This window comes from Marmota marmota, unplaced genomic scaffold (assembly GCF_001458135.2).
Source record: "Marmota marmota marmota unplaced genomic scaffold, marMar, whole genome shotgun sequence".
Lineage (NCBI taxonomy): Eukaryota > Metazoa > Chordata > Mammalia > Rodentia > Sciuridae > Marmota > Marmota marmota.
In genome coordinates, this window is record NW_025999880.1 from 5,158,198 (window position 1) to 5,169,710 (window position 11,513).

At 40.5% G+C, this 11,513-nt stretch overlaps 1 protein-coding gene across 2 annotated transcripts in view; it reads left to right on the forward strand.

Moving 5' to 3' along the window:
* The window catches only part of Vezf1 (vascular endothelial zinc finger 1), an 11,359-nt gene extending 4,208 nt beyond the window's left edge, over window positions 1-7,151 (forward strand). For both annotated transcript variants that reach the window (XM_048788455.1, XM_015495790.2), the window contains exons 4-5: window positions 733-888; window positions 3,754-7,151. In XM_048788455.1, coding sequence (XP_048644412.1) covers window positions 733-888; window positions 3,754-4,181 — 584 coding nt within the window. In that variant the 3' untranslated portion in view covers window positions 4,182-7,151. The remainder of the gene's footprint in view (window positions 1-732; window positions 889-3,753) is intronic.
* Window positions 7,152-11,513: the final 4,362 nt, after the last annotated feature.

Below are 11,513 nucleotides of genomic sequence, written 5' to 3' on the forward strand. Positions count from 1 at the left end.
TTTAAGTTGTCAATGAACCAATGAACCTTTATTTTATTTATTTATAAGCTGTGCTGAGACTTGAACCCAGTGCCTCACACATGCTACACAAGTGCTTCTGTTGAGTCATAACCCAAGCCCCCTCAACCTCCATTTTTAAAGACACTTTTGTTTTTTTTTAAGAGAGAAGGAGAGAGAGGGAGAGAGAGAATTTTAATATTTATTTTTTAGTATTTGGCTGACACAACATGTTTGTTTGTATGTAGTGCTGAGGATCGAACCCGGGCTGCACGTATGCCAGGGGAGTGTGCTACCGCTTGAGCCACATCCCCAGCCCAAGACACTTTTTTTTTTAAAGGACAGTTCCTTTATTTACCATACTGTATTTTGCTTGCTTGCTTGCTTGTTTGCTTTGTTTTTGAGTTACTGGGGATTGAACCCAGGGGCCTCATGCTTGTGAGGCAAGCACTCTTCCACTGAACTACATCCATAGCCATAAGACACTTGCTTTTAAATATAGCAAAGAATTCTTTTCTCCTTTGTATAGGTGTTTCCTAGTTCTCTAGATTTTTTTAAATCAATTTGTTTATTTTGATAAATACAGAAACAAGCAGAAGAAAAGATGAACTATAGTAAGTGCTATTAAATGATAGAGGTCACAAAGGCATAAGGAGTTAAAGTACTTTAGATTTTGGAAAAATGGTCACACTTTTTCAAGGTAAATGTAGTGTTTGGGGTTTGTCTTTGGAATAGCATGCATGAGTGAAGAGACCAGCAATCAGAAGCAGCAGCAGCAACAGCAACAGCAGCAGCAGCAGCAGCAACAACAACAACACGTGACAAGCTGGCCAGGGAAGCAGGTAGAGACACTGAGACTGTGGGAAGAAGCTGTCAAAGCAAGAAAGAAAGGTAAGATGAGGCATCCTAGTGTTCTAAGTATGGCTTGAGAAATCTTTTCATTTAGTATGCCAAGTAATCAAAAGAGAGAAATCACAGTTTAGGATATCTAGCTTTATGGAAACATGTAAATACCTCCTGTTGGCAACAGTTTACAGACAAATGTTTATTACTAGAAAATTGGGCTCCTTTTTTTTTTCTTTCTAAAATATTCCCATCTTTATAGATAGATGGATTAAATATCCTTGGGTGTATGGAAGTTCTTGTAACTATGTTGTTTTCTGCATTTTAGTGTTCTTTCTGCATTGTATTCTTTGTTACATGATTCAGAATCTATAATGCTGATGTCTTTCTCCATGTCTCACCCTTAATCTCCTTCCATCTATCACTGGGGCTAGCCTTAGCTTAACTTCTTTGCATTTCTGTAGAGACATTGCTGTAAATGTTAAAAGTTAAGATTGATTCATTTTCTCTACATATATCAGTTGGAGGATCAGTTTTCAATTTAATAGTTACAGATTTGACTTCTGGACTATTGTATAAGTTATTTCAAATAAATCATTTTGTCATCCCCACTATGAGCCATAGGCCATTACTAAATTCCTTGTTTTTTTCCTGCATGACTTACTGCTTTAAGATCTAAGGAATCTCCTGAATATAGGATCACCTGTATATAATTCCTTTGCTGTGTAGGTTTTTTTTTTCCCTTCCGTATTCTACTTTCAAATATTGTGGCTGTTCCCTTCATCAGCTCCCTCTAAACATACTGTACTTGAATAAAGATAAAAGGAATAGCATCCTTCTTCATATATCTACTGGCATTGGAGGTGTGCCTCTTGTTCCTATCTTCCAAAGGAAGATTTGTCATTTTGATACAATGTTTAGTGGTATGAAAATGGGTGGAGAATGGGGAGGAAGATAGGAACTGGCAGTGGGAGCCAAAAAATGTAGTGCTATGATAAATATAGAGTGTGTTGAAAGGATATTAGAGAAGTAGTAGAAATTAGTGTTTTAAGTCTTAGTAAAAGGATAGTGTTAAGGCCAGAGGTTTAGGTCAGTGGTTGAGCATTTGCAAGGTTGTGGATTTGATATCCCTAGCACTGAAAAAAAAAAGACACTGTTAGATCAAAAAGAAAACACTGGAGGTTGGGGATGGCACACAACATGAAAATTCCTGCTTTGGAGAAAACTATCCTTAGTGATGCCTCCATTACCTCAAAAGTGAGTTATCTTTCTCTCCCATTCTCTCTCTTTCTACACTCTTCTGTTTGGTATTGTATTTCAGTTTGCTTTTGCACAATAAGATTTGATTGTTTAGTTCATCTTCTGACCTCTGTGGAACAAAATGCTATTGTGCTCCCTTTTGTACCATGAATGTCTCTGGAAAAGACCACTGATGTTAGAAACTTCTATATCCATGTTAGTATATGCTGCTTTTGGGGGGAGAGGAGATTCCTGAACTGAAAACACAAATTTGAATCAGCAATGACCTTTTAAATATTAGACCCAAGAAAAGTAATATGAGTTCCCAAACCTAAATGAAAATCAGATCATCACTGATGGAGCTTCACAGATTTCCCAGGTTTTAATCTCAGTTTCACTATTGAACTTCCTAGGGATACTTTTTTTTTTTTTTAAGCTCCCTAGATAGATGACTTTGATCATCAGCCAGGTTTAGGAATTCCTGGCATGGAGTTTGAAGTATATCAAAGTTATATTGATCAATAAAGGGCTGGAGGGGAGTTTGGGCGGGGGGGCACCTGAGGTGATTTGAACCCTAAGTGACCACGCACAGACCTCCATCTTTAATTTTGAATGCACTTCTCATTTTTGAGAGCCAAATCACCACCAGTCCACCACTCTGTCCTCATTGCTGTTTTATGGCACATCAGCTGGTGGTGCTGAATTTTTGAGAGGTAGGCTAGGGGTGTCACCTTTAAGGGAAGTTTTTTAAAGAAGTGCTAAGGCATTGCTGGATAACAAGTATCCCCCAACTCTTTATGGTCTTCTTGCCTGGTTTTCTTTCTTGGTATGCTTGGTGGTGTGTGTTATATGTGCCATCAAAAGATAACTGGGCATAAAGTAGGTAATTTTGTCAGCATCAGATAAAGAATAGGAAGTGTGTGTGAGAAGGAGAACACAAACCTATTGTAGTCTTTTTTAAATTAAGAAACATCAGAAACTACAAGGTTATTTAACTAGAACAATTTTTCTATGACTCAAATAAATAGATGATATTAAAATAGCTTGCATAACCATTCCTTAGTTATACATTTTTAAAACCTTAACAGAATATAGCATCACTCCTGAGAAGGCTTTAATATACCATCAAGTATATACACCTCTCTCTGCTAATTAGTGTGCTTTATGAGAAGATTTTTCAGATTATCTATTATTGTGTAACCATTGGCCCAGCTCTGTGTAAATAATCTCTTTTTGCTTGGTCTGCTGGTGGTTGGCTCGACCCAGAAAGTCTTTAAAATTCAGAAGAACTGCATGAAGAGGTAGTGAGAACACTTAGCTCTACTTGGTATCTTTGCCCCCCAGAATGCCTTAACAGAAGTTAAGTGATCCTCCCAACATCACTATGAGGTAGGTAAGTAAATCTGAATTTTAAACCAAAAGCCCAAAGGTAAACAAGTTGCCTTAGTCTTTACAGGAGGTATAGCACCAGAGAAAAGATTTGTATACTGGGATCCCTGGTTCCCAGGGTTGTATTCAGAGGGAACTTGTCTTCTTGTTGACCACTGATAGAAAACTGTAATTTGATTTATTAAATGTTTGTCCTTTTTAATTAAAAGAAGTAATACAGAAACTATTTGTGAATTTTATTCATTTTTTTGAGAGTCTAAATCCCCTTTTGTCTTCTCATTTTAGAAGCTGCTAACCTGTGCCAAACCTCCACGGCTGCTACGACACCTGTGACTCTTACTACTCCATTCAATATAACATCCTCTGTGTCTTCTGGGACTATGTCAAACCCAGTCACAGTGGCAGCTGCAATGAGCATGAGAAGTCCAGTAAATGTTTCAAGTGCAGTTAACATAACCAGCCCAATGAACATAGGGCACCCTGTAACTATAACGAGTCCATTATCCATGACCTCTCCTTTAACACTCACTACCCCCGTCAATCTCCCCACCCCTGTCACTGCCCCAGTGAATATAGCACACCCTGTCACGATCACATCTCCAATGAACCTGCCCACACCTATGACATTAGCTGCCCCTCTGAATATAGCAATGAGGCCTGTAGAAAGCATGCCTTTCTTGCCCCAAGCTTTGCCTACTTCACCGCCTTGGTAAACAGTATTATAATATCAAAATATGGGTTAAAGTAAATATTTACCAGCAACTTACTCTTAGTTGATTAAAGCAAAAAAGCAGACCATGAAATTGGGGAATTTTATTACATTAGTTAATAAGACTGTAGTAGCATTTTCCTCCAATTTGGCTGGGATTGTTCAAAGTAGGGTGTATATGTAACTTTATCACTGGACCACTTTAGTTTAATCAGAAATTCCTTTTAGCTGACAGCATTGCTTAAAAAGAATAGTACTTGGCAAGATGAAATGCCAGAATTAAAACCAATCATAAAAAAAACAAAACCCATCAAAATTCAAAAACAAAACAAACAAAAAACAGCATTACTGTTTCTAATCCCAAGAAATCATTTTATTCTAAACACTAGCAGAAACTTCTCCCTATACAAGGTGGATGGCTGATTTTTAACTTAAAATTCTAAATCCACAGATTGAGAGCTAGTGTAGAATTGTCTGTTTATTGTTTTTATGAGTAAATACATGCATTATCATAATAAAATGCATTTCAGAGAATATGCATTTTACCTTTGGGAATATGTTAATTTCAGGCAGCATTCCCTATGGGAAAGGTGATATCAGCTCTGATATGCAAAGCATATGATAATTTATCATTCTAACTTCAACATATAATAGGGATTGTGACCTGATATTTGGAGATGTAAATATTGCTCAGCATATTAATCCTGATGGAATATAGCATTGTAGTTGACTTTTTAAAAAAAATTTTAAAAATATATACAAATTGTGTTTTGGTAAGAAAGGCCACAATTGACAGGAGAAGTCAAATGTAAGGACCCACAGGTCATAACAAACAGAGGCCAGTGGGACTCCTGTTCAGGAGCCAAGGTGTACTTTGGAACAATTTAAATATATTGCTTTAAATTGGAAGACGCTGGAGGCACTGGGATGTAATATGCCCCTCTCTCTCCCAATCAGAGCCTGTTGATGTTGCAACAGGGACAGATGTGTTAGATGCTCACTAGAGTTTATGTCTTATATTAAATTGTATACAGTTTTTATTCTAACCACTAACTAGGTAGTATACCCCTTCAGAACAAGCAGAGTATATCTTTTTTTTTTTTCCTCCTTCCGTTTAATCAAGTATTGTGCAGATTTGTTCAACTTTGTAAATATGGAGATCACTTTTTTTTTTCTTTGATAAAACACTTGTATCAGCTTTGTGGTGTTTTCAGGGAGACAGCTGTCTGTACTCTCTGTAGAAACCCAGCAATGATTGTGCACGTTGAGACATGTGCTTTTTATTTTTTAGCAGGACATTTTATCTCTGTACATAAGGTAGAAACCAAAAGCTAGGGAAACAGATACTCTTTACACCATCATGCCACACATTAATGTTTGTAAAGCATTGTGTTTAAAGAGTTAACTAAAACCAAGATGCTGTGATTTTTTTTTTTTTTTAGTTGCAATGATTTTTTTTTTTTTTTTCATTTTTAATCTTGCAGTTAAGACAAATGGAAATTAGTTGTGTTGATCCTGCAGAATGTTTGCAGGACTGACTATCAAACTGGATGGCTTCCGTTTATACCCCACTGTGTCAGTTCAAGCATAAAAAATACCTTGTGTCTGAGGCAGACTTCCTATATCAGGGATAGGTATCTGTATGTCATTATACAAAACAGTTCTAGGGGGTTGAACTACATAGTAAAAAATAAATAAATAAATAGTACCTAGTGTAAAATAATTTTATAAATGATCTTTTGTACTTTAGGACATTAAATTGTACAACTTTTGTATATATAAAAGCTTAGGAACTTTCTGTTTAGCAGGAAGGCAACACATTCCTACACTTTTAATGTATATGTTTGTTATAATGTCCATGTAAACATGCCCTATGTTTGTGCCTTTTAATTAGTATGTCTCAATAAACAAAATGTAGAGAAAAATATGTAGCTATGACTTTGTTACAATTGTTCTTATCCACAGTACAAAAATGGTTTGTTTTTAATATGTAGAGCATTATGTGTGGACTACTGGAAGGACTCATGTAGGGAAGGCCCAGGAATGGCCCTTCCGAGGCCTGGATTGGGAGGGCAAGGACCACGTTTGGAGGAAGCCCACATTTTCTGGCGTGCAGACCACCCAAGACTGGGTTCTTGGCTCTGCCTGGGTCCAGTCATTTCTTTCTGGTATACTGGCAGTCATAATTCTCCATGATTTAGACAGCCCAGGCTTCCTCCATAGTGGCCCAAGGAGCAGTTCTCAATGGGGGCAGATGTGATGGGCTCTACCCCCAGGCTAGAGTGTGGTTGTCAGTATCCTGAAAGTATTAGTTCTTAATAAAGAAAAAAAAAAAAAAAGATATATACTAGAAATGATTGTTTTATCAATTCATTGTATAATAAACAGGAGTGAGACTTCATTGTATGACTTCAGTTAAAATGCTATTTTGTATGCATTCTTTATTCACTTATGAAGCTTGTCTGCAATAATAAAACCACGTCGTGTCTTCTTTTGGGAGGGAGCAAGTTGATGGCAGGATTGGAGTGAGGGTGGGCCACTGCAAAGGGGGCCAAACGGGTTATGTGGTGAAACTCTCCTGTGTCTTGGAACTGGAAATGAGTTGTGATGCTGATGAACTGATTCAGCCAGGTGTTGAAGGCACGACGGCCACCGCTCTTCCGAAAGGCAGAGTATGTTTTTCCCTTCTGGTTATAACGTGGTTGAGAGCTTCCCCTTTATCAGATTGGCAGCTAAACGGTTGTATTAGATAATCCTCAAATCTGACATCCAACCTGTTATGCTCTAGGGCTCGCTGCTTGGCCTGCATTTGCCTTGTATTGTGTATCCATTCCCTCCTAAGGTGTGCTCCTAAATGAAGGTTTCTATGTAAGCAGATGATGATTTTACCTGTCAATACCAGCACTGTATTACTAACATGCAAAATACTGCAGATTTATTTTGACAAATTAAAGTTAACCAGTCACAAATGTTATGATGGATTGCTTAATACCTCAGAAGCTTCATCAATTTTCGATGATAGAGAAATTTTTGAAGCACTACTTCTCCAAGTGTATACTTCTCAGTATTGGGCTGAAAGGGAGGGAGGGACCATGTTGGGCTGGTTGGTATCTCCATACCACAGAAGACAAAGGGTGAAAAGGCATTAGACTGACTGCAGAGGGAAAATACCCCTGCCAAGCATCTCCACTGAGGACCAACAACGTGCTGGACTATAGTGGGCACTAAGGGTCTTGTAAAAGTGATTAAGACATGGTTGCTGCTACCAAAGCAGCTGTCAATGGAGGTATGACCAATACACAAATGACAGTATCACTAGACAGTGAATCAAGATGGTTCTGACACTTCATTTATCAAGAAAGTATTACACACCTCCATCTGTTTTATATAGAATTGAGGCTTCCCAAACTTAACGTGATAATTGCTTTAGTCTCTATTGACTCAGTGAATATAGCTGGAGGTAAAGTATTTGTCCTGTTTTTCTCTTGTGAACAGGGGAAGTTTTATTTCACTGAATTGCAGTTAATCTTTCCAGTCCCAGCTATCCAGATGTCTCTGCTCTTTGCAAAAGGGCCCTGTTGTTTGGTTCTCTGTGGAGAGACCTGGTTTGAGAGGTAGAGGGGATAGTGGAAGTTTTTATTTCAGTATCCTTAAGAATCACTGGACAGAAAGTCCAATCTGTTGGTGGATTGGAAATCACTTTCCCCTCCTACCTTTCTCCTACCCTAATACACTATTCTCTGCATTTCCTCTTTGAAGAGCCTTATAGCCTGAAAGAGTTATCATTTGTTCCCATATGGATCTCTACATCTGTCTACTGCTGGCCTGTACCTAAAACAGGTAACTGGATCATCTCTCCTTAAACCCATGGGGCAGGCAGGTCAGTGTACAATGATCCAGGCAGGGCTGAATGCTAACTGAGTTTGGGCAGTAGTCCAGATTCCAGCTTCTCTTGGTGGCCACCTTTGGGCAATGTAAGGCCCATTTAGTTCCCAAAAAAGGGATGGAGGGTCAAGGGCTTTACTTCAGATCTTTGTGTGGTCAATCAAGCCTTCTCCCTGAATTTACCCACTAGGGGTTGGCTCGTTAGTCTTCCTTTTCCCAAGACAGGCACTTGACACAGACGTTGACTTTGGACCATGAGGATTTATTTATATACATCGCTGTACAAAAACTGTCCTGCCATGGTAAAGGAATGAATTCACATACTTCAGATCCTATATCACCACTGACTTGCACCATAATTTTAGACATTTTCTTCATCACTATGTTAAATTAATATCCTGCCTTCCAACCCCTAACTATCCCGTGGAAGAGAACAAAAAAATAAGAACTTAAAACCACTACTCATATTGGAATGAATCCTTTCTAGTGTATGTAACTTAGCCATAAGTTATTAGCAGGAACAAAAATGTGGAGTGTTTTGTAAATTCTTGTTTTTGGAATTTCCTCAAAGTGAAGTCCAACTGCATTTTGGCTGTGTCAACCCAGGCTAAAGATGGACATTTGAGGAAAACATTCTGTTCTGCAGGAAGCTATTCCTTTGGCATGACGGCTGGGTAGTTTGAGAAGACTAAGGGGGAATAGAAGGGACATACCTTTTCAGAAATGGTCCTGTAGCTCAGGCTGGCAGGCAGTGTTCAGGTTCAAGACTGGGGCAGATGTGCCAATTCTAGAGAATGCTCACTGAAAACAGAGCTAGCTTCCAAGAGATTGAGATGGGAATCTAGGCTTTTGTAAATCTTAGGGGCAGTCAGGGCCCTCAGAGCCTTCAACCAGATCTAAAGATCAGACTTGGATCCCTAAGGACCTTGCTTCAGAACCAAGAAATTCCTACCTTTGTTAGTGGTAGGAAAAGAGCCAGAGGGAAATCAGTCTTGTGTATGTGAGGGAAGGGGACAAGGAAGTCTTGGAGATTACAAAGAGGCTAAGGAAGAGGAGAGAGAGATTTTGAAGACAATATCCTTGGGCTAACTGTGACATCACCCCTCCCTCACCTCCCTTCTTTCCCCAGGCACCTCTCCCTGAGCTGGATCTGATTATTCAGAGGACTCTAGTCAGGCTGCTAGTCCAAGCCAGCTGTGATCATTTCAACTACTGTCAATAGGCAGAAAAGAAGGTGTGCTTTTCTTGGCCAGATAAAAGATAAAATCAGTAGCTGAAGAAACAGGCAAGATTCAAGTAATGAGGAGGGAATCCAGGAGTTGGAACCTATAAGCCACTTCCTGCTACAGGAGGAAGAGGACCCATTCCTTCCTGGAATCTCCGAGTTTCACAAGAGTCCAGGCCCTGATTCCAAGGGAGCCCTCTCCAATATAAGGGACTTCTGTCACTTTGTCAGCCCAAGGGTTTTGTCATCAGGGACCTCTAAGGGAGAAGAATGGGGTGGGTCTTTGGGAAGAGAAGGAGAAAAGAGGCAAAACAATAGCTTCCACTGTCCCATGGGCCTAGAATACCCTCCCCACAATCAACCCTCCAACACTCTTTTGGACTGTAGGTTCCAAAAGTTTTGCCAGGCCTAAATCTGTTCCAAATTAGTAGGGCATGGCAGACTGAGATTTTTTTTTGGTGATTTTGCCCTTCATGGATAAATCCCAATGTCTAGGAGATCTAAAATACAACAAGGAATCAAGCCAAGGCTAGAAACAGGAGTAAGTTGCAAAGTAAGTGAGGAGGCCCTCCAGAGGATCCAGAGCAGAGGGATGGAATGAAGGGGTGGGGGATCACAATATAGGGTTGTGATCAAGAGCAGAAGCTTAGAATCTGACAGGGCCAGGTATAGCAAATCTAAGATGAGCTACTTGGAGCTGTGTGACCTTGGGCAAGGTATAACCTCTTCGGTCTCTTTCCTCAGCTGTAAAATAAGGACACCAATAACTCCAATATAGTATAGTTTTGATTCAATTCATACAAAATGTCTAGCACGGAGCCTGATATAGAATATGAACCCTCAAATCTAATGCTTCGCGTCTCCACCTGGTCTTCCTTCTTTCCTGTCTCAGTCATGGCAACATTAGTTTGCTCAAAGATATCCCTTGAAAGACCTGCAAATGAGCTGACTGCCATCTTCCATCGCTTCCTCACCTCAGAGATTTGTTTTGTTTTGTTTTTTACTTGATATGGAAACAAAAGCTTCATTACCGAAATGAGAAAATTTGACGGGAAACATCTGAGAAGCAGCTAATGGAAGGTTGGATCTAGATGTGACAGGGAGGTTTTCGGTTAAACCCTGGGAAGAACCACCAAGCTGGAAGACTCGTGCCTATCTGGGGATGGTACATCCTGCTTGGAGAAGTGTTCCATCGCACTTCTCTTCCCCATATTAACTGCTTCCAGAGAAGGCTCCTGTATAGCTGCAATTTCATCCTCCTGATAATCAGGGAGTTAGTTCTTCCGAATAGCTAGCTGCAAACTTCTTCTTTCATTTCCAAGAAGAAAGGGGAGGGCACCACCACCTACCAAGGTTGTTTGGAGAAGAGGCCTGACATCCTTCTAGACCAGGTCGCTCCAGAAGCTGTCCTCATAATTGCATCTGCTCTCACGGGGGCTCTTGGACTCAGGGTCTGAGGGAGGAGTCCCACAGAGCGCAAGACAAATGCGGGTGTTGTCATGGCTGGATCATGCAGGCCTAGCATTCGCTGCTCTCCACTTTGGGGGCCTAACCTCCTTTTGCCAGCTTCTGGGCATCCTCTCAGTCTCCTTCTCCCTAGATCTTGGAGCCAGGGCTTGGGCCCGGGGCAGGGGTGGGGTAGGGAGGGTAGACAAACAACTCTTGGGCGTGTCGGCCCCGCCCCGACTGGAGCATCGCCGAGCTGGGATTGGCTGCTATCTCCTGGGTTGTGATTGGTCGGATGTCGGTCAGGCTGCTCATTCACAGCTTTACTACTGTGTCTACCTTCTGCGCTCCGACAATAGTTGTACTCATTCTATGTAAATAGGCAAGATTCAGTTCCATTGTTTTCGCAGATCATGTGCTGTCAAATGCAAAGTTGGTTCCCTCAAGGATGACTGAATCTGTCCGTTTAGTGCATCCTACCTCCAAATCCCTCGTGTGCAAGAGATCTGGAAGAGGCCTCTGGGAAACTGTGGAGGGCTGCGTTTTGCACACCCAGGCAAGGCTATGGCTTATCCTGGGAGGTCGGTGGTTCGCTAGGGTGGCTTTTTTTTTTTTTTGTCAGCACCAGTCCTTTCTACTATCTATACTTATGTCACATTTCTTGCCTTTGATCACACTGTTCCACGTGTTAGGAATGCTTTTTCTTCTCATTCACCTATCACCTACTACATTTTATTTATTAATTTTCCGGGGTTGGAATCGGGGGGGGGGGGCACTTTG